The sequence below is a fragment of the Cimex lectularius genome, unplaced genomic scaffold (assembly GCF_000648675.2).
Source record: "Cimex lectularius strain Harlan isolate CLEC.00 unplaced genomic scaffold, Clec_2.1 scaffold188, whole genome shotgun sequence".
In the NCBI taxonomy this organism is placed as follows: Eukaryota; Metazoa; Arthropoda; class Insecta; order Hemiptera; family Cimicidae; genus Cimex; species Cimex lectularius.
Genome location: NW_019392882.1, coordinates 865,666 through 888,223, shown reverse-complemented (window position 1 = coordinate 888,223; position 22,558 = coordinate 865,666). Strand labels below are relative to the sequence as shown.

Below are 22,558 nucleotides of genomic sequence, written 5' to 3'. Positions count from 1 at the left end.
TTTAAATGCAGACAACACAAGGTATTTCCTACTCACATGAAAAACAACTTTAACTTCACAAATGCCACACTAGCACAATCAAACACCAGAATTAATGACATACATAAAGCAATACATTTCAAAAGAAACATTTTAAACATAGAAATCACCACCAGCATTAAAAACATTAAGACATTAACACAAAACTTACACCAATTATACTCACTGCCGTCTACAGACACACTTAAAAAAATTCTACAAACACCAAAAAGATGCATACAATTCCACTTTGACCAAATTAAAAACAACACACCATAAAACTTAACAACTTAATCAACAATGAAACACCTGTTAACACAAACAATTGGTTTCTAAACTTAACAAAAACTAACATTCCTCCAGAAATCCAAAACTTCCTATCACCTGGTCCCAAACATTCCATTCCTTACAACAAAAAAGATTTCCCAACAGCTAAATTGGTTAATTACTGATGTAGATTGTGCAATCCAAAAGTCAACAAAATCAGAAGAAGAAAAAGACATAACACGATCAAAATGCATTAACACAATAATAAATCACTTACAACACCTCACTACACATCAACACAACGTATCACAACAAACATACACCAAAACAAAAAAAATTCTCAAAAATAATCCTGACTTACTCATTCTTTCTGCTGTTAAAACAAAACAAACAGTAGCAATCAGCAAAAAAGAGTACAAGGAAAAAATTATCAATGACACAAACACATTAGCACAATCAAATCAGACCCTACCCTTTCTCTCCACACTTAACCAGACCGCACCTCACGATCTCCAAATAATCATTTTATTACAATAATTACAAGAAAGTCAAAGGACATGAATAACATTGAAATATTAAACATTGACAATAATAAAAATAATATTTGGGATTTGACTTGTAAATAAAAACAATATATATATTATTTTTAGTTACAACAGCAATCAACCAACACATGAAGTGTACATACAGATTTGAGATAAAAATTAAAAGCCTTTTCACATTCTTAGACTTAGGATGGTATCATGATGCAAAAATATGATATCAAGAATGGCATACTACATTTTATTAGTCTCAAAACAGGAAACCAACTTTATCTTAATTTTAACCTATTATTTCTCTCTCATACTCTGTTCTCTTTAAAATACAATGTTTCAGAAAAGTTTTCTTTTTCAACAGTTCAACAGTTCTCTTGATTGTTCTGAACTTACTCATTGTCTGACACTACACTTCCAATGCTTTGATAACAGATTTTATTTTCGATATGAAAATCATGAAGATGACTAAAACTTTCCAAATGCCACAAAATATTTTGTCACTTTGTTTAACATATTGACTGTGTAAGATAGTGTGCTTCATGTCAACTGCCATCAGGATAGTCTCCTTGTGTGGACACAGTCTGCGTCCTCTCGTTTATACTTTTTCTATTTTCCCAACACCACCCTCTAAACAATTTATTTTGAAATTCTTAGGGCCATCTCACAAAGGGCAAAAGTTTCTCTGGCTAAGGTTGTTCCAATTTTTTTCTTCTGGAAGTGTTTTATTTATATTATGAAACCACGTAATTTGCAAATTTGCTTTTCTGTGTAATTGTGTTATTTTAATTATTTGCCCATTTTGGATGATCTTGTAAAATAAAGGAAAAAACTACTGAAAAAGTACAAATGACTTTCATTCAATAACTTTCCAAAATTGAATAAAAGTTCCGCTCGCTATATTACCTACTTAGCGCTGCAAGGACCTAACTCTTACATTAAATTATTTTTCTCCATTTAGTAAATGTTAACAAAATTAACTTGCTAAATTGGGTTCTGCTGTGGGCAACCAAAATGATTGAGGATAGTATGCCACATGTTAATATTTCAGGCTTCAGAGCAGTGAATCGCTAAAGTTGATGAAAATAAAATCACTGAATTTTTTTAGTGGCATAAATAAATGAGCTTTATAAGATTGATTATGCCACTTGTCTTTTGCATATAAACAGAAAAATGATAAAAAATAATCAAAATGTCACTTTTATTGCATTGCCTGTAAAACATTTCTTAGGTTGCATTAATAATGTAAAAACGTGATTAATTAATTTATTTTTTATTTTTTTTTTTTACTGGGGCTTCTGACATCTAGGTCATTTCAGCCCCCAACTAAGTCTATATTCTATTTACCCTTTCAAACACTACATTCATACAAATAAATACATTCTTACACATAAATACATCCATACAGTACACTCATTCCGTTTGGTCGATGGAGTACTTTTATAAATATTCCGCCATCGACCCCGAACACACACTCATACGCTCTCAACGTTCGAGGGGTGATGATGATGTTATATTTCACCATCACCCCTCGCCATTCATGATAATAAATACATGCACTCAGACAAAGCATATAGACACACAACACATAAGACATATTATATACAATAAAGAACCCCAAAAAGCGGAACAGGGGACCCAGAAACCCGCTTTGGCCCAAGAGCAAGTGCCCATGTGTCAACCGTGTATGGCCTAATATTAATTGCGTAAGGACGTTTCCGGCTCAGGTTCTCAGGGGGCCATCTACGAATAGTGCTCTTGACGCACAAAAGCCTCTCGGACGACCCGGCTCACTGACGCTGCCATCTTTCTTTTATCATGTTCTTTACTGCTAGCTTGGTGTCAGAGGGCCTAGTTGCGATGGTCCGGTCTGGACGGTGGGACATCCCAGCCTTTGCCGCCTCGTCCGCACGTTCATTACCCTCCAGCCTGACGTGTCCGGGGATCCAGACAACAACCACCGTTTTTCCAAGGCGCTTCAACTCAGCAAATTTTTCCACAACAGCATGACGAGAGGGTGATTAATTTATTAAATTTTGTAAAAATTATGTTGGAAATTCAAATTTCATTTGCGACGGTTGTTTTCTATGTGTGAATAAATAAAAATAAATAAATAAAATGATTTTTCTGATTTTTTTCTTTTTCTGCATTTCTATTAAAACAAAAATAAAAAATTAATAAGTAAGTTCAGATAACAAGTAAAAAACACTTAGAAATTATCCCACTCATGACACTTTTTCATTACAACCAAAACCTTACATAAAAATGTTAATTAATTGTAAGAAGTAATTTGGTCCATAGACCACTAATTATAATGAACTTAGAAATTATTACAATTAATTAAATTTTTAGTTGAGATAAAAAAGTCAGTGTCACGAGCGGGATTCGAACCCACAACTGCTAAATACGCCGCTGCTCTACCAATTGAGCTAGGTGACTTCGATCCACTCGGACACTAACTTTCTACCTAAACCCGTTTAGAATTTTCCCTCCTTTTTTGCTATTTTTCAAATGTCGTGTGGATTACATGATTCTCGGCGACAAATGAAATGGCCACGGAGAACTTTTAGTGAAGTTATACTTCATTTTACTGATTAAATCCATTAGAGGAGAGAAAAATTAAAGAGACTTACAATTAATTAAGGTTTTTAGTTGATATAAAAAAGTCAGTGTCAAGAGCGGGATTCGAACCCACAATCTTCGGCGAAATACGCCGCTGCTCTACCACTTGAGCTATGGTGACTTCGATCCACTCGGACACTAACTTTCTACTTAAACCCGTTTCAAATTTTCCCTCCTTTTTTGCTATTTTTCAAATGTCGTGTGGATTACATGATTCTCGGCGACAAATGAAATGGCCACGGAGAGCTTCTGGTGAAGATATACTTCATTTTACTGATTAAATCCATTAGAGGAGAGAAAAATTAGAGACTTACAATTAATTAAGGTTTTTAGTTGAGATAAAAAAGTCAGTGTCACAAGCGGGATTCGAACCCACGATCTTCGGCTAGATATGCCGCTGCTCTACCACTTGAGCTATCGTGACCTCGATCCACTCAGATACTAACTTCCCATCTCAACCCCACCTTTTGAATTTTCCCTCCTTTTTGCCATTTTTCAAAATTAAGTATACTTCACTAAAGCTCTCCGTGGCCATTTCATTTGTCGTCGAGAATCCAATCCGATTACACGACATTTGAAAAATGGCAAAAAGGAGAGAAAATTCAAAAGGTGGGGTTGAGATGGGAAGTTAGTGTCCGAGTGGATCGAGGTCACGATAGCTCAAGTGGTAGTAGAGCAGCAGCGTATCTAGCCGAAGATCAGGGGTTCGAATCCCGCTTGTGCCATTGTCTTTTTTATCTCAACTAAAAACCTTAATTAATTGGTCAAGCAGACCACGAAATTAGTGAACTTAGAAATTATGTTAAACCAAATTACAAGCAATTTTTTTTGTCATAAAAAAAATATATATAAAATAAAAAGACAAATATTAGACTTAAATATCAACAGTAAACATGTGCAGAGTAAGTGAAAGGGATTTTAAGAAAAAATGCAGCTTATAATTTTCACTAACATCTTTATTCATTTAATAACTTAAATCACTGGATGATTTTTTTTAAATATATTTTTATCGATTGAAAAATAACGACACAATACAACTTAATGCAGAGATCACAGCCCAAGAAACTCTCTGAACTATATACAAAGTATTTAACGAGATAAAAAAGAAAATAGAAGTTGGGTTTAATGAAGACTATACGTCACACAAAACAAACATCTACTAGTTACAATAGTTTTCTTATGTACATATGCCCCTTTTTTTTTCTTTCTTTAACTTTGAAGCAATTTCCATTTCGTTTCCCCCATTATCTTCATATTTATATATAATATATACTCTATAATTATTTGAGCAAACTGACATTAATTTACCAAATTATATGTACAACGGATTTTCTTTCATATGTTTTACAAATAGTACAATTTGTTACAATCAAAGTGATCAATCACATACATGTAAAATGTATCATTCAAAGAGGAGCATATTTGGTCAAGTGTTCATCACTTCTACATCAGTCACTAAATTATTACCTCCTCCTAAATGATAAAATAAAAATTAACTTTTGTACTTCTTTGAATGGAAGTTTTTGCCCTTTTTATTCTATGAAATAAATTATAATTTAGTAGAGCTTAAAGACCAGTTATTTGGTTTCAATTTGCTTTATAGCTATATATAATATATATTTTTATATATTTAACATAAAATATGTCTGTATTTTTTCTTATGTATAATATAAACAATTATTGTAGTTCGATGTAATAATAAGTATTAGTAAATAACCCATTATTATTGCTCAATTATAACTATATACATTATTTACATATTTTATAGGTAACCACAAGTTGAAGCCTAGCTGTATGTATATAGTGGTCACTGGCTATTAACAATAATATTCAAATTTACACACAATATAGCACTTCACAAAATATTCATATATGTATATACACATATCTGTTGTATGTATATAAAATTTATCCATATAAGTATATACAAAGAACAAGGTCCATTATGTCACATTAATTAAATCTATAAAATCTGTATAAAGAACAAAATGTACAATTACAAATCAAATGACCATATGAAAATAATGTGTTTTCAAAGTTCAATAAAATGTCCCATTTTTTTAAAAACTTTCATTAATTCAAAAACAACTAAGAAAAATAAAATTTCTCTATCAATGTTTTAAATAACTTTTTTTTTTTTTTTTTAAATTTAATTTAATGAGGAGATGAGGAGCACTTGTCAAGATTGGGGATAGTTTAACGTCACAACCGGTGTGTAGTTTTCGTATAGCTGTGTGAGATCATCACTATTAGGTGTCATCCGGACAAATATCATATAACTGTCACACATTATTATTCGATTCAGTCAAACAGTTGCTATGACAATCACTAGGTGTGCAAGATCGGCAACCCTGTGAAACAGATCTGGCGCAATTCTTGCTAGGTTCTCATTGGCAAAGTCGCACGCTGGGAATATGTGGACAACGTATGCAGCCTAAAAAGAAAAAAAAATTAAAAATCCATTTCGTGTTAAAAATTTATGCATTTTTTTTTTATTTGCCTGTGTTGCACCAGGAGGAGCGATGTTAACAATTCCAGCTGCCTGTTTCTGCTGCAAATACGTTATGAATCCGTTTTGCAGATTATTGCTCTGCTGAAGCACATCTAAGTGGTCTCGGCCGCAAGGAAGAGCCAAAAGTGTACAATGTTCATCGTCAGTCTGAAAATGCACAAAAATTAAAATAAGTTCTGCACAAAAAACAACATATTTTAACAATGATATTTTAAAAGATGAATTTTTAAAACATACCTGCATTTTTTTGGCTACGCCTTCTACTTGGAATGGTTCCAGCCTCATCCTCTGGGCTATCCTGAGTGGAGGTGTGGAACCGTCACTGTTACAAGGGAGTGAATCACTTGCAACACGAGGATTGCCGAAAACAAAATGCATTTGGACTGCCGCCTGATCGGTTTTTAATGCAAGCAGTCCTTGCCACATAACTGGGTAACGCTGTGAATAATTAATAAAATGATTAATATGAGTAAAATAAATTACAAAATACGATGACTATTTTGTTAAAATAAAGTACCTGTAAGAGCATCAAGAGGGAATCGGCTTGTGGTGGCACTTGACTCGCATGTGGAGGTGTGGCCACTTGAAGCCTTCCTGACGATGGTGGTGTTGGTTGTGGTCTTTGGGCAGGTTGCGGTGGTAGCCCTTCATAAAATATATGTCTCGCAGAGCCATGCATATAGAGATTGGCTACTTGAGGAGAATCCGTGGCCCTGTCGTGTGGAGAACCTCGGCGAAGCTCAAGTGGTGGTGATGAGAGGGCTCCAGTCCCTCCTCTGTCATCCATATCACTCACTTTTACCATTCCTCCTTTAAAAAAAGTAATGAGTACAAATGTTTTGTTATCATGAAAAGTAATGATAAAAATAATAATTACCAGGACGAGAATAAGGTCCCATTCTAGAAGAATCTCCAAAAATCTGTTGGAACATACTGACGTAATGAGTACCGGTCTGCATATGATGATGAGGTGAATAGTTAACCATCTCTCCCTATAAGCAAAATGCAAATAATTAAAATAAATATTTTGCATAAAATAATAAAATTAGAAGGAAGAAGTAGGAACAAAATCTACTGCCATGCAATTTTTTGTAAAAAGATGTTTTCAGTTTGGAGGGAAACGTGATGTCGGGTTTACCTGCTGCTGCTGGGCAACTGGGAGTACACCTTGGCTGGACCATTGTGGGTTTGGGAGAAGATCAGCCACAACACCATGCTGTTATCAACCATACACACCATCACCATTTAGTAAGAAATAGAAAAAGAGAAAACCAACAAACCCCAAAAAATACTTTAAAAATGGAGGAGGAATTTGCAAGGAAAGAAAAATGAAAACCCAAGCTCAAAAATCACAATACAATGTGTAAGTAAATGATCGTACCAGTGATGCCTCAAAGGCAGGAATGGGCATTCCGGCTTGCATGACCTGATTACGTGAAGCAGCGGGATGGGCTGAAGTGCCGGGAACGATGCAGCTGCCATCTCCCAGTCTGGTCCCTTGTCCTACTTCTGAGGGCGATCCCTTTATTAGGACCCGAGCACTACTGGCACCTGTAATCATTGGCTGTTGGTGTGCTCGAAGAGGTGGACTTGCTACTGATCCAGTTAGCAATGAGCCTTGATGAGGAGCTGGTGATCCAACAACTACTTCTCGTGCCTGAGCCTGAAAATTTCATTATATAAAATAAAACCACTTTTTGTTTTAATTATTACCATTTTTTATGAATCACTTACATTTCCGATTGACTGAAGAATAAGGGCCTTTGGTGTCATAGGTGTAGGGCCTTTTGGAAAATGAGCAGGTGGCGAAGTAGGTCCACGAGGAGGTAGTTTGACTCTGCTAGGTGCCACGCCTTGAAGCAAATGCGCTTTTGGCGACAGTATGGAAACTGAATGCATACTAGATGGTGCTGTGCTCCGATTTGTTGTCGTATCCATTGGGGTTCCATAACTGGGACTAGATGCCATAGTGACCTGCAAAAAATGTATGATTAGTTGTGATAATTACATGTATTTTGAGGGGAGTGGTAAAAATAATAACCTTAGCTGCTGGTTGGGATACAGCGGTGATTGAGCAAACCGACTGAGGAGCAACAGGCCGAACAACACTCATACGAGCAGAAGTTGTCCTTGCAACCGCTTCTTCACCTTGCATCATACGCTGACGCTTTTCTGGAGGTTCTCCTTCACAAGGTTCTTTGTGAACAGCATTCCCCATATTGGCTGAAGCACTAATAAACAAAAATAGCAAATTAGTTTCCAATAGCATAATCATGAAAATATTGACTGTAAAATATTACTAACCGATCGTTGTGCACAGGTATGTATTGACCTTCTTCTGATTCCCTCATGGGAATCAAAAGCCCGGTTACAGGATCAATGAGTGTAGTTGGCTCTGTCGCTGAATGTTGCAATCCAGCTCTTATTAATTTCCCTAGAGCCATGGGGTGCTGAGGTTGAGAAGAAGGCACTCCCGGCGCCATGGTCACGGTAGTCATAATAGTTGTCGGTGGCTGAGCAGTTGTTGTAGGAGTCGGTGGAGTAGACTGTGCCGGTGGTGGTGTAGGAATAATCGTCATAGGTTGAGGAGAAGAAGAAGGAGGTGAAGATGGTTGTTGGACAGAAGGTGGTGGAGGAGGAGCGATTTGCTTTCGTCTCGGTGATTTACGGACTGTCTCAAGTACAGTAGGTGGGGCAAGATTATGCGTTGTACTTCTTGTTGCTCTTCTTCCTGGTCTTCCTCGTATGACATCGTCAATTGTATCGTCAACAGTATTTCTTCCATCCTTTTCCTGAGAGGAAATGAGAAAAAAAATTATATCAAATCAAAATTAAATTTCAGAGGTACACAACATGTATATATACAACATTTACAAATGCAGACAACAGAGGACACACACTAACATAAAATGAAAACAAATTAGTACAAAAATGGGAAAGGAATTTTATATTTATTTTAAAAGGAATGGGAAAACGTTTCTTTTAAATTAATACCAAATTAAAATTGCAAAAACATTTTGCGCTTAACATAAAGGACTTTTAATTAACTAACACCAAACAAAAAACAAACAAAAACAAGGGGGGGGGGAGAAAAAGTAAATTAATATTCTTAGTCAAATAAGTGCTTTTGAGTCATTTTGTATTATTGGCCACAAATTACTGTATTGTGATTGATTATGGCAAAAACAAAGTTTTCTAAAACATTATCACAAATAGCTAAAACCTAAAAGCTACAATAAGCACACATATTTTCTGTACATGGGTGCAAGTTAACCCTAAACTAAAATAATTACATTATTTATAAAATAAAATAAAAAGGTGGTTTTTGTTTTAATGATTTGTTGAATACGCAACCTGGAAATTAATCTGGAGTCGTTTAGAACGTGTTCTACAAGTATTTGGTCTCTCTCTGTCAATCTGCTTTGCACGGGATGACTCAATATCATTACAAATGACCTAAAAATGTTTCAAAGATGATACTTCTGTAGCCAACTGGCCAAAACGAACCATGTTAAGTGTGTTTGTTATTGAAACATTTATTTGGCCAAAACGGCACACACAATTCCATCCACTTATAACAATCTTACAATAGTTTTTTTTTAAATAATATGAATTTTGAACTTTTAGCAATCTATTTATCGCATAGATCATGAAATTGTATTTTAAATTTGAATTGTATTTTACTACTTTCTGTTGAAAGACTAGTATAAAGGAAAATTAAACATATTCCCAACAAAAATGTAACTTAAAACACAATTTACCAAATCTAGACGATAAAATGAGTTTGGTTTCCTTTTCTTGCTTTAATAATAATAATATTAAAAAAAGTTAAAACATAATAATGAAGTTACCTGCAGACGTCTTGATTTTCTGGTTGTAGTAGGTGTCATGTTGTTCGTAGGAGCGAGAGGAAGCTGTTGTGGTGAACGAGATCTGGTTACGTGAGCTGGTTGCTCAGGTGGGCTCTTGATAGTTAGAATCAATCTAGGACGTCCCGTTTCTTCCTCAGAGTCATCTCTGAATTCGTAAACATCGGTCGAAGGGGTGGGTGCAGTGTTGCTGTGCCTTGTCCTCCTTGTAGACACACCGCCTCCTCTTCCGACTGTTCTTTTTCTCCTTCCTCCACGACCTCCACGCACTGGCTGCATTTCTATTCTCACTGGTGCTACAAAAACAGTTTCGATGTTAAAAATATACAGAAATGCATTAGATTTTTTAAAAAATATTAATATAAAACTTACTTTTGTCTTCTACTGGTGTGTCATTAATCTCCGGTTCTTTGTGTGGTTTTGGAGATTTCATTTCAGGACTCTCATCTGAAGGAGTGAATTTGAGTGATATCTTTTCAGATGTTGGCGATTTCTTTTCAAAAATTGGAGACTTATTATCCCTTATGGGGGAGTGTTTTATTTCTAATGCTTCTTCATTGATTTCGACTTCTTCCTTTTTGACTTCTTTTAACATTTCTTCTACTGGTTCTTGTTTCTCTAGGTGGAGAACCTCTTTGGAAGGTTCATGAACAGTCATCTCTAAAGGTACAGGAGTCGTCGGGTTCTCCTTGACATCGTTGTTGCTACATTTCATTTCAGACTTTACCGATTCAATCCTGGCATTTATCAAATGTTCATTTTGGAGGTTATTATCTTTTAAAGGTATGCTCGGTTCGGTTTCTTTGTTTTCAATGGCAGTAGCCTTCTTCCTTAATGTCAGTTCTCTTACAACTTGCTCAATAGGTTTTGGCGTATCGACTTTCTGCTCATTTTGTGGCACTGTTTGCTTCCACATTTTATTAACGGCTCTCATTGTCAGGTCTTGAATTACAGCATTTAACGGTTTGGAATCATCGGGTTTTTTGGTTTGTAAACTCAAAGGTTCAGTCATTTCTTTAGTCAAATTCTGTGGACTGGGCGTCCTACGAGGTTCTTTCAGAGGATGGCCGATGTGTGTTTTCACCTGTGCTTCTTGAAGTGGCATTTTCATTTCATTTTCAGTCATTCTTGTTTTCAAATCTAAACCCTTGTTTTCCACTTTCTTCAAGTGCCAATCATTTGTGGTGAGATCATTTGGAGAATTTTTAATGACAGATGTCTTTTGGGCATTGACAGAGGTGATGGGCTGACTAGGAGATAGGTTTATGACCCTTTCAGGATGAGGTGCAGATTGCCCAGGACCATGAATGAGTAAAGAATTTGGGATAATTTGTGTCTTGGACTGAGGATAAGGTGTGGGTAATTTAATATGTTCTTCTATTTTGACAGGTTGTATCAAAGGGACTGGATTCGCCAAGCAAGGAAGCTGGGGTGTATTAAGAGGGGGCCTCGTAAGAGTTTGAACAGGAGACAGAGTGACGATAGGTCGGTTAATTTTCAAATTTTGTGGGCTAACAGCAGGTTGTGAAGTTATATGGGTGTTTTGCGTGACAACGCTAAGTTGCTTTTGGACATTGTGCACAGAAAAATTTGTAGGGACAGAGTTCGATTCGTTGGAAGGTAATGGACTCACAGATGGCTTTGTAACAGGTTGGACCACGTGCTGTTGTGGCTGTGGTGCAGGTTTAATCTGTGCTGGCTGAGTTTGAGGAGTTGGTGGATGTATTTGGGGAATCGGATTCGGCTTCATCTGAGGTACTGGGTATTGGAATGGTAACCGATGTGTAACAGGTCTGATCGCTTGTGAAGAAAACTGATTGGAAATCAATGGTGGTCCAAGCTGAGGTTTATTCTGAACAACATTGACGCTATCAGCTACCTTAGGCTGTACAACGACACTCGAGGAAACTGACAAGTTTACACTGTTTTCGGCTGTAGAAATCGATGAGGTAGGTGTTGAGGCCTTGAGGTCATAAGCAACAGGGCTGCTTGGATTAGTTCTATTTGGAGATGATGGTGTCTGAACTGTCAAAGGCAGATCATCTTGTGAAGGTGGTTTCATGATTTGAGCAGTTTGTATTTGCGGTTGCTGTACCAGGACAGTATTGACGGGTTTTGGTGATTGTTGTTGAATTGTTACAACCTCTACTTTTTGGAATAGACCGCTATGAACTTCAGGCTTATTCAGGGGTACAAGAGTTGGTACTGGGACTGGCATTTTTGGTGCTGAAATTTGAATTATCGGTAATGATTGACCTGAAACATTAGTATCTTCCGGTGCCTGTTCTGGTTCTTTGTCTTTCATAGAACTTTCTGATTTTTCAGGCTCTTGTTCTGACTCTTTTGATTCCATTGAAGTTGATTTGCAATCGTCTTCAATAAACTCATTTCTTAACTGCTTATCTTGTGATTCCTCTTGTACTTTTATCATTTCTGGGATACAATCTTTGTTAGCATTTTGTACTTGGTTGTGCGATTCCCCGTCGACTTCCATTGCATCATCAATGTCAATTTGTTTCTCAGTAATCACACTTTTCTCTTGATTATGAGAGTCATAATGTGTGGAATTGAGTTTTTTCTCAAATTTAAACTCAGTTGCATGATGTATTTGGAGTTTTGGAGCATCTTTCAAAGGGTTTTCTGAGGAACAAGCTAAAGACATGATCCTCTCTTCTAGACCTTCTCGGGATTCATTATGCCTGTAAAATGATCCTGGGGAGTCAGGAGCATTGGATGTCCTTGGAAAATCTATTTGATCATAGGTATCTTCTGTGTCGGTGTCAATCTGAAGATCAGGTTCTGACACAGGTGTATCAGGCTTTGGCGTACCTTCAGAGTACCCTTCGAATCCCCCGCCAAACGATATTAACAATGCAGCCACAGCATCTTCTGTCTCTTCTTGTGAAATAGTCGGAGTAGGTTTTTCTTCAGCAACAGTTGAATGATCATCATTTTTGCTTTTGTCGCTAAATTTTATTTCGGATTCATCTAATGTCGTGCAAGGAGATTCTGAAATGCTCTTAACAGCAGTTTCATGAATGGTTTCATCGACTTCTGAACCGAATCCAGGAATGTCAGGTTTCTTTGGCGTACTGCTTTGGGTGGGTGGAGGACTATCAAGAAGAGTATCCAGCAAGCAAGAAATGGTTGGTGGTTGAGGAATGATGTCTTGTTCTTCTTTAATTTCTGTTTTAATTTCATGTTGCATCATCATATTAATATCTCGGACTTCCTCAATTTCTTGCTTTACTATCACTTCTTTTGTTTCTTCCTTCACATTATGATGTTCAAGTACTATATCATTTTTTTCCTCTTTTGGTAGAATTGTGCTGACAGCTTTTTCTTCTAATCTTTGTTGATGGTGTTTAATTTTTTCATCTCTAGACTTCTTCCTCTTCTTCTTCTTTTTAATGTGTTCATTAGAGTTGACCATGTTTTCTGATGAACCCAAAAAATCACCTGAAAAATATCTTTCGTCGACTTCTTTGTGAAATTTGTCTCTCATTTTCTTTTCTTTCTTCCTTATGTTCTCTCGTTCAGATTCAGAATCCGAACCGTACACTTGGGAAACTTGCCATTTTCCAAGCGCTTTTTCAGAATCATCAGATAAAGGTCCAAAAATGTCTTCCAATTTTTCATCTCTCTTATTTGAACTTTCACGTTCATTTCTCTTTTTCCTAGCCTTCTTTTCATCGTCGTCTTTATGAGACTTTTTCTTTTCTTTTTTAGAAGAATGCTTTTTGATAGAGCCATCTTCGTTCTCTTCAAAATTCTTTTGCCTTTTTTGCTTTTTCTTATGTGATTTCTTTCTCGGCTGTTCTGAGACAATGCCACAGTCAATAGAATTTCTTCTGAAACTTTCTGGAGAAGAATGTAAAGGCTGATTAATGGTTTCGTTTGTGAGTTCACTATTATTAGTTTCATTTTTGTAACGGTTCGCTACTTCCGGTCTATTAGAATATATTTCATTGAGAGCAAATTCTTTAGTAGGATCAGTTCTTATTGAGTCTTCAAAACCCAAGTCTCCTTCACTATCATCTGAATGAATCCTAATCGGTTTCATTATCCTAGGTGTTGTCATTAGCCTGGAATTATCATCTTCGGACGTGTCAGACATTATTTTTCTTGTTTTTGGTTCTGAATCAAATGAAATGTTTCTTGATGTCTTTACCTTATTTGGAATGCGTTTTATAACAGTGTCATCCTCAGAAACATCAGAAATGATTTTTCTATTGCATTTATCATTTTCAAAAACATATGTATTTTTTCTGGATGAAACTATCATGTCATCTTCGGAAGTGTCATAAAGTATTTTTCTGCTTCTACTTCTTATGTCTCCTTCTGATCCTCCATCGTCCTCAGAACTTGTAAGCAAAAGCTTGTTGCGTCTAATACTACCTTTTTCAGAATCAGAATCCTCATCATAAGAAGTCGATCGTTTCTTTTCTTCTCTCTTTGCTCTGCTTTGTTTAAGTTGGTGAAACTTTTCTTTCAGTTTTTCTTGCCTTTTTTCTTCTTCCTGTTTCTGCATGTTTTTGGTAGATCTTGCTTTCACTTTGTCATACATCGAGATGTAAGCAGGTTCATCATCTACTATGTCAAAAATGGAATGCTGCTGACGTTTTCGTGCTTTACTTTCTTCGTCTCCACTGCCTAAATCACTGTCACTAGCAGTTCCATTTTCTCTAACACGAATCTTAAATTTTCTTTCTTCTTTTCTTTTCTCACCGCTGTTACGCTTTTCCTTGCGTGGTGCTGGTTTAAGAACCTTTTCCTCGTCTTGTCGAGTTTCCTGTTCATCCTTCTTTCGCATTTCTCTTTCTTTGTCTTCTTTGATCTTTTCTTCGAGCAGTTTTGTAAAACCTTTATTATTATGTTTTTCGCCACTACCCTTTCTGCTGCTTCCACTGCTTCTCCCACTGTCCTTGGAGTCTCTCCTTTCAGGTTTACTCCTCTTGGGATCTTCAGAAATGTCGAGGCTGTCTTGCGAACTTAACCTTCTTTTACATCCAATGGTTGCAGGCCAAGATGTTTTGTCCCTTCTCTTTTCTTTTTTAGCAGACTCAAGTCTCAGTTCATTACCTTCATATGTTATTGATGTTTTTCTACATTCGATGGGATCGAGACTGTACTCACCATCATGATCACCATTGACTTTGGTCTCATGAATGTCAAAATCTTTGTTCTTTTTAGATTTTTCTTTTTCTTCCCTATCTCTCCGCCTTTCCTCTATTTCCTTTTTGGCAGCGTGTAACTCTCTTTCCTTCCTTTTCTGTTCTTTTTCCTCCTTTTTTCGATCATTTTGCTCTTTTTCCTTTCTGAGACTTGAGTATTCATCTTTAGATGATTTTACACTGTCGTTCCATTCATCTTTCTTGTGGTCTTCTTTTTGTTTTGGCCCATCTAACACATCTTCAGTTTTCTTGTCTTCCTTTATTCGATGTCCATCTTTTTTATCGGTACTCTTGTGCCGATCGTGAAATTCATATTCCCTTTTCTTGTCCTCCTTCAAACGACAGTTTTCAGAATTATCTTCTTTCGACTTACTATCTCTGTGATGTTTAAATTTGCTGTCAGTGAAATCATTCTTTTTCTCGTCTTTAGTTTTTGAATTATCTTCCTTTAATCTGTCGATATACGCATCAAAGTTATTCTCCAAAAATACATCTTTCTTTCTATCGTTTGCTTTATTTTTATCAGGTACTTTTTTATGTTTGGGATTGTCGTTTGAACTATCAGTACTCTCCCTGGCTCTCCTCTTGTCCCTTTCAGCATTGACAACGAAAGTATCTTTCTTCTTGTCATAAAGTTCGGTCGAGTTGTGCCTTAAGACAGACTCATTATCCTTCCGCCTTTCAAAGTTGTCGCTCGATTTCTTCAGTTTTTCTTGTTCATTACTTCTTAAACTGTCATTAGATTTTTCTATAGATTCAGTCTGATTAAATTTTTTAAGATCATTTTTTTGTTTAATAGTTTCCATATCTGTCGATATATCTAATTCAGAACTAATTCGTCTCCTCTCTTTTTCATCTCGTTTATTATCACTAACTATGTCCTTAGGCCTATCACAAACAATGTCTTTAGCTACAGAGTCTTTGCTCTCTACACTGTTCCTCCTTTTTTCTATCGCACTTTTTCGCCTTTCACAAACTTGAGCGTCTTTCACTTTATCACTTTCACTAGTGTCATCTTTTTTAATTGCACTGTCCGGAATCATCTCGTCACGAGATTTTCTTCGCAGTTCGGCTTTCTCATCCACACTATCCCTTCGCAGAGGGCACGGTTTGGATTTGAGTGATGTAGGGAGATCCTTCTTAATTGTTTGTGAGATAGGAAGAGGACATTTGTTTTTGAACTTGTCCGGTGGTTGCGTGGACGGTCTCGGACTAGTTTCAATAGGAGTTGAGGGAGAAGGAAAAATCTTTGGTTGAAGAAGGCGGGAACAATTAGAGAGGAATGTTGGCGTCGTATTCTGTTTCATCTCAGATGCCAGCGTTAACGCCGGCTGGGCAGGAGTACTGGCTGTGACCACAGAACCTGACAACTGGGCTGGTGGATGGCTAGGAAATGGATATTGAAGCCCTGGGGATTTACTTACAGGAGAAGTCAAAGGAGACATATCCAACCTCCTGAGAACATTCGTCCTGCTCGTAGGAACGAATTCCCTTGGTTCATACTTGTCACTAAAGTTCTCCAATCTCTTTGAGTCTTCATCAAACACCGATCTCTTGGCAAGGACAGATTTGACAATGTCCGAGGGTTGCAGATCATGAAGATCAAGATCTAGTAACTTGATGTGCCGCACTTTTAATGTGGAAGGATCAACTTTTGTCATACCTGTTCTTGAACCGGTCCACTTTTCATATTTCTCGTCTAAGGAACGCAGCCTTTCTTCCCACTCGGGTGGGGGAGGAGAAGGCTCGGAGTCCGAAGACGAGGAATGAGGGGTCTGTGGAGATGCTGGAGGACTAGGTGGTGCAGGCCTTGGAGACAACACCTGGGATGCAAACCTTGGGAGTGGTAAAGACAGTGGATCGGGTGGCCTTTCTCTCGGTGCTCTCCTAGGCTCCATGGGGGGTAAATTTTCGGGCCTTTCATCACAGAGAGGGGTACCCGGTCTACTACCATCACCACTCTGGCTTCTCCTATGTTTACACCTTCTTCTTCCAGCACCCTCTTCTCCAGAGCTTGGACAATCTTCTAGTTGTTCTAGAAGTGCTACTCTTTCCTTTTGCAAGTGCCTAATATCACCTGTTCCAGGTCCAGTAGTAGTTGAAGCTGTAGAGGGTGGCAATGAAGGTCCATCTTCCATATTTGAATCTTCATAACTCCTAAAGGAAAAAAAGACACAAATACAAAAATATGTTTTTGTAAGATGATATAAAAACAAGTAGATTTTTAAAAAGTTTGTTACCTATAGGATCGCCGTTCATTGATGTATTCAGAAAACTCGAACCTTTGTGAAGTCGAATGCCGTGAGGAACGTATAGACGTAGACGGAGAAGCAGTGTTTGATGTTGCTGGTGATGTCACCGCAGGCCTGGAATATGATCTTGATGCAGCCCCACTACTTGAATATCTATTACTGGTGCCGATTGCAGTCGGAGTACCCGTAAAACGTGCGCTACTCGGTGCACTTGGTGCGGCTGAAGAAACAGTCTGACTATCAAATACCCTCGAACTCGTTGAAACCGTGCTTTGCGGAGAAGCTTGAACACTGAAATTTTCATCAAGATTAGTTGTACGAAAATTAAATTTTAAAATTTTTATCGTACTTGTTTTCAAAAGATGGATGATTTGTATTAGACTGCTTTTCCAATCGGTCGTAAAATGCTTCTTGGCATTCTCTCGAGGCGTAATCTACTTGAAGCTTTCTCCCTCGAAGCACAACGCCTCGCATTTCTTTCACTGCTTGTTGCGCATAAGTAATCTGAAAAGCATAAGTGTTAGTTCCAAAAATATTAACTATTTTAATTAAATTTAAATGAAGAACTTACTTGTTCAAAGAAGACAAGGCCATGTCCTCGGACTCTGTCTATAACAACATGTGTCACAGGGCCAAATTGTCCAAATTGTTGACTCAGGTACTTTTCTGAAACTGTGTCTAAAAATAAAAATAAATAAATACTATAGTTTAGTTTATGAATTTTTTAAACAATCAGTTGAGTGTTAAGTTGTAGGCTTTACCTGAGACCCCGTCGACCCAGACACAATTTGTGTGCATGGATTTACCAAAACCGAGTTTAATCCGGTTACTCCCTATGTGCTCCCCGTCAAGGGTCCTCATTGCTTTCACTACGCTCCCTATGTCGGAAAATTGGCAAAAAGCATATGAAGAAGACGTACCTTGCTTCTTTATGTCAATATCCTGAAATGCAGCGATTCAGTGTTTAAAGAAACAATTTTAGTCAGTTTAATTTAATGGGCAAATAAGAGAAGATAAACTGACAAACTTCATTAAGGTTGAAAAGTGTAAGCAATAAAATGAAAAACACTTACAATGATTTCTCCAAATTGTTCAAAATGCTTGCGTATTTCTTGTGTTGTAATATCTTTTTCAAGGTTTCCAATAAAAAGCGTTCGAGTTGCTTTTGGATGAAACTCATCTTGCTCTGCTTCAAACGGCCTTAAAACACAAATGTAAAAGTTAGTTAGATTAACAAAATAATAAAACAAAATAAAAATAATATAAACTATTAGATTAAAAATTAATAACTGAAAACTGAATATTAAGTTATTTACCTGAATTCATTATCATCGACATCATATCCCTGGTATGGGGCAACTTCTATCTTACATCCAAAGAACAATTTGTCATGCGAGACTTGGAGGGCTTTGTCTACATCTTCTGGTTTCTTAAAACATACCAGGGCATACCTATCAATCCCTTGGCCCACCACTTTGACCCAGGTCACCTTCCCGTGTTTTTTGTATTCGTGGTATAGACCGTCTTTTAAGCTCGTATCTACCCGAAAAAAAAGGAGTTAACTCATATTTTACAAATTTATACAGCGTACAATATACCTGATGACCGAGCAGGAAGGTTCCGCACACAAATCGCAAGTGGCCTCCTGTCATCGGAATGAACTGCCGGACTGTTGGAGTTGGTATGTGTCACCGTTAGAGCAGACTGAGGTCCACTCCTTAACGTACTTTGTTGGCTGTGTTGTGAACAAGATTTCTCAGATGTAGGTGATGAAGATGCAGTCGAGCAAGTACTTGAACCAGAGTGACTCGACGCTGAGCTTGATCTTGATCTGCTTGAACCAGAATTTGACCCTGTATCACTTCCTGACCTCCTAGATATACTAAAAACCAAAAATACATTAAGAATATATCTTGACATTACAGAACAAAATAATACTTTCTCAAGAATCTACAATTCTTTTTAGGCCAGTCAGACCCAACAAGTCTGGAATACCAGCTTACCTAGATTTTGAGTGTTTTTTATGTACAACGGGAGTTGTTTCTCGTCTTTCCTCACTATAGGGGAGTTCAGGTGTCGAGGGTACTTGGCTTGAATATCTTGGGCTGGGACTATCGTAACCCCAGGATGAGCCCACTCTATGGTGACTGCTCTGATTCCTACCAACAACTCTGTAACAAAACAATCAAAATATTACTTTACACCCTACATGTGGATATATTTAATTCTGACAAATTACTCAATTTTTGTTCGCTATTAAAATAAAACTCAAGTTTCAAGTCAAATGTTCTTTAGACTTTTTAAATTTAAGCCTTTCCAAAAAGCTTAGAAATTATTAATGAATTAAAAAATATATGACTATTCGATTTTTCTGTCAGAATTACACAGCACAGGAAAACTGGACTCTGTTCTGGTTTTCGTGATTCCTTTTAATTGAAAGAACCTCACTATATGATGAAATTATTAATAAATATTCTATATAATTAGCATGACTATATTCCGTATATTTGATTAATCCAATCCCCAAATCCAAAGCTTTTGTCAGAATTTTACAAATAGAAATTAACATCTGATAACAACAGAGAGGCCAACCACTCAAAACAGTTTAAGGAAACCTAGCACCAGTCCAACACAAAAATGTCGTTTTGAGGTCATCAGCTAAATTTAAAAAATAAATAAATAATAATAAAAATATTTAAAAAAATAAATCTCCAGGCAATATCATATGCCCAGCCTATGATAAAAAATTTGTCAAAAAGAATCTTCAATGAAATTTACAATAGAAATGATGAAGGTGGGGTGAGTATGTAGATTCACTTCTTTTTAATGCCACTCAATTTTGAACGTGCAAAAAACATAAATTACAACACAACTAAATATTATCCTAATAAATACCTTAAGAAAATAATTTTAAATTAGTTATTAATTTGTATGCCAAATAATATTTCGAGAGATTCAAGGTTCAACTCGTTCAAGCTGATGATGGAGCGGTTAATGCTTGAAATCAAAATAGTTGCAAACAACCAATCAGTGAGTAGAACCATTATTTATAAAAAGTCTTATACAATGTTAAAATTACAAATTTACCCAATTCCCAGATGAAATCATGATTCATTAACCTAAAAAAGACCTAGCTGGCGCTTGATCTGTCTTGTATCAATATTTCCTAAAACCCATTAAACACACTTTGATTTTATTATACCCATTTTTCAATTTAGTTTTTCACCAAATCTATTTTTTAACAAAAATTAAACAAAGCCACCAAGCACTTGGGCCTCTTTAATAAATCTTGTGTCTCTTTATTGAAACCAAAAAGACTTTTGGTCGACTTTGGCACTCCAACCTACTCTACTAAATTAAACTATTAGTAATTCAGTCCTTTCACACTGATAGAACATCTAAGAACAGGGTGAACATGTTAAGGGGATATGTAGGAATCATATTACAAACAATACAACATCCAAGAACACTTTAGTGCTGATCTGGAAATTGGACAGAAACTTTCATGCATGTGTTCATTACCACAGCCACGGTTCAATTTAATTATTTATTAATCCATATATTTTTTAATTAATCAAAGTAATGATTTAAATTGATTTATATAATTTGTATGTGGTTGAGCTATCATGACTTCGGTCCCCCAGGACACCAACTCATCAACCTCGGGACACCAACTAATCAACCACACTGCATAAAAATTATAAATCAATTTAAATAATTATTTTGGTTAACTAAAAAAACGTTGAATTAATGAATTAATATAATAATTACTGAAGTACCTACACTTCGCTAATAGCTCTCGTGGCGACTTCATGTGATGCTATGAATCAAATCCGATTACACAACATTTCAATGTATGCCAAAAAGAGGGAAACATGAAAATGTAAGTTAAGATGATGAGTTGGTGTCCCAGGAGACTGAAATCACAATAGCTGAGATGGTTATAGCACAGGGGTATAGAGCCAGACGTCGTACTTTCGAATCCTGCCCATGACTTTAATTTTTTACCTCAACCACATTTTACATAAAAATTATAAATTAATTATTTGTGTTATCAAAACAAAGAGGACAGACTGAAACAGTAAGAATAGATAAAAATGGTCAAACATCATCAGGCTCATCACACTGTAGTTCTGAAGAAGAAATCTCACAAATATCTGACTCTCAGAAATCAGAAGTTAAAATCTTTAAAATTTCTTCAAATTTAATTTTCTTCTTTACTTTTCTTTAAATCTTAAAAAACGGACACAACTAACAAAATAAAAGAAATACCAATCACTGAAGATGGTAAAATTCTGAATCACGCCTGACAGACCCAACCAGTAAGGATAGGCAGATCAAAATGATCAGAAATGACCAACCTACAAGTTCACCACACTGCAAACCTCAAGAAGAAATTTATAATATATAAATTCACCCAGAATTATCCTTTATTTTTTTAAATCCTATAAAATGGCATCATTCAGACTGACTGGCTGATTCACGCCTGTAAACCAAAACAGTATAGGCAGTAGGCAAACAAAACCAGAAATGACAAGAGAAAAACAAATCATGTCATGTAGGTAATGCTAAATATTTTCAAAATGAAACGTAATTTTTTATAAATAAATTGTTTAACATGTTATTTTTTTATTATTATCTCTTCTTATATGTACAAAACTTCATATTAAAGAGGAAGAAGATAAATGTGAAAAGGAACAATTGAAATATGACCTCTCGGTCATTACAGCCCGTATATACGGGCGTTTTTTTTTATTTTGGAATAGTGGATTTCATAGAATTTCTCCTTGCTTGAAAAGCGCTGTGGTTCCAGGGAAAAATACAACAAGAATTATAATTGTATATTTTTCGTTCTTTCAAAAAAGTATATATCTCTGGTCACACACAGTGCGACACCACCAAGTCTTGACAAGGGTTGAAGAATCCTTTTTAAGAAGACAGGTCCTACTCACAGTTTGCTGTGCACAGTGTTTTGCAAATATCGGGATTTCGAGCCCTTAGCTCATCATCAGGTTGAAGGATTCCTACAACCACGTCTCTCGACACGAATTGCAAAAATGAACCCACCGATACCCCTGCCAACGCGACGTTCCAATGAGAAGCTGGTTTTTTAATGGGCTCAATTTGAACGTGCTAAAAACGGGAATTATAACATAAGTAAATATTATAATAGTAAATACTGTAAGAAATTAATTATAAATTAGTGATTAAAGATCAAAGATAAAAATTAGAATAATATCTTACTATTATTAAATTATTATAAAAATAATAATAATTAAAATAATTAATTTAATTATTTGGACGTTTAATA

At 36.2% G+C, this 22,558-nt stretch overlaps 1 protein-coding gene across 7 annotated transcripts in view; it reads right to left on the bottom strand.

Moving 5' to 3' along the window:
- Window positions 1-5,586: 5,586 nt before the first annotated feature.
- The window catches only part of LOC106674369 (protein split ends), a 169,198-nt gene continuing 152,226 nt past the window's right edge, over window positions 5,587-22,558 (bottom strand). For 4 of the 7 annotated variants that reach the window (XM_014407015.2, XM_014407018.2, XM_014407021.2 and 1 more), the window contains 21 exons: window positions 19,251-19,418; window positions 18,846-19,129; window positions 18,564-18,786; window positions 18,321-18,447; window positions 18,009-18,189; window positions 17,819-17,925; window positions 17,597-17,751; window positions 17,236-17,538; window positions 10,194-17,152; window positions 9,804-10,117; window positions 9,307-9,408; window positions 8,257-8,744; window positions 7,994-8,183; window positions 7,687-7,926; window positions 7,334-7,615; window positions 7,091-7,168; window positions 6,830-6,944; window positions 6,470-6,762; window positions 6,190-6,390; window positions 5,941-6,099; window positions 5,587-5,874 (listed from right to left, as the gene is read on the bottom strand). In XM_014407015.2, coding sequence (XP_014262501.1) covers window positions 5,746-5,874; window positions 5,941-6,099; window positions 6,190-6,390; window positions 6,470-6,762; window positions 6,830-6,944; window positions 7,091-7,168; window positions 7,334-7,615; window positions 7,687-7,926; window positions 7,994-8,183; window positions 8,257-8,744; window positions 9,307-9,408; window positions 9,804-10,117; window positions 10,194-17,152; window positions 17,236-17,538; window positions 17,597-17,751; window positions 17,819-17,925; window positions 18,009-18,189; window positions 18,321-18,447; window positions 18,564-18,786; window positions 18,846-19,129; window positions 19,251-19,418 — 11,098 coding nt within the window. In that variant the 3' untranslated portion in view covers window positions 5,587-5,745. The remainder of the gene's footprint in view (window positions 5,875-5,940; window positions 6,100-6,189; window positions 6,391-6,469; window positions 6,763-6,829; window positions 6,945-7,090; window positions 7,169-7,333; window positions 7,616-7,686; window positions 7,927-7,993; window positions 8,184-8,256; window positions 8,745-9,306; window positions 9,409-9,803; window positions 10,118-10,193; window positions 17,153-17,235; window positions 17,539-17,596; window positions 17,752-17,818; window positions 17,926-18,008; window positions 18,190-18,320; window positions 18,448-18,563; window positions 18,787-18,845; window positions 19,130-19,250; window positions 19,419-22,558) is intronic. The other 3 variants (XM_014407016.2, XM_014407017.2, XM_014407019.2) reach the window with 3 other exon arrangements.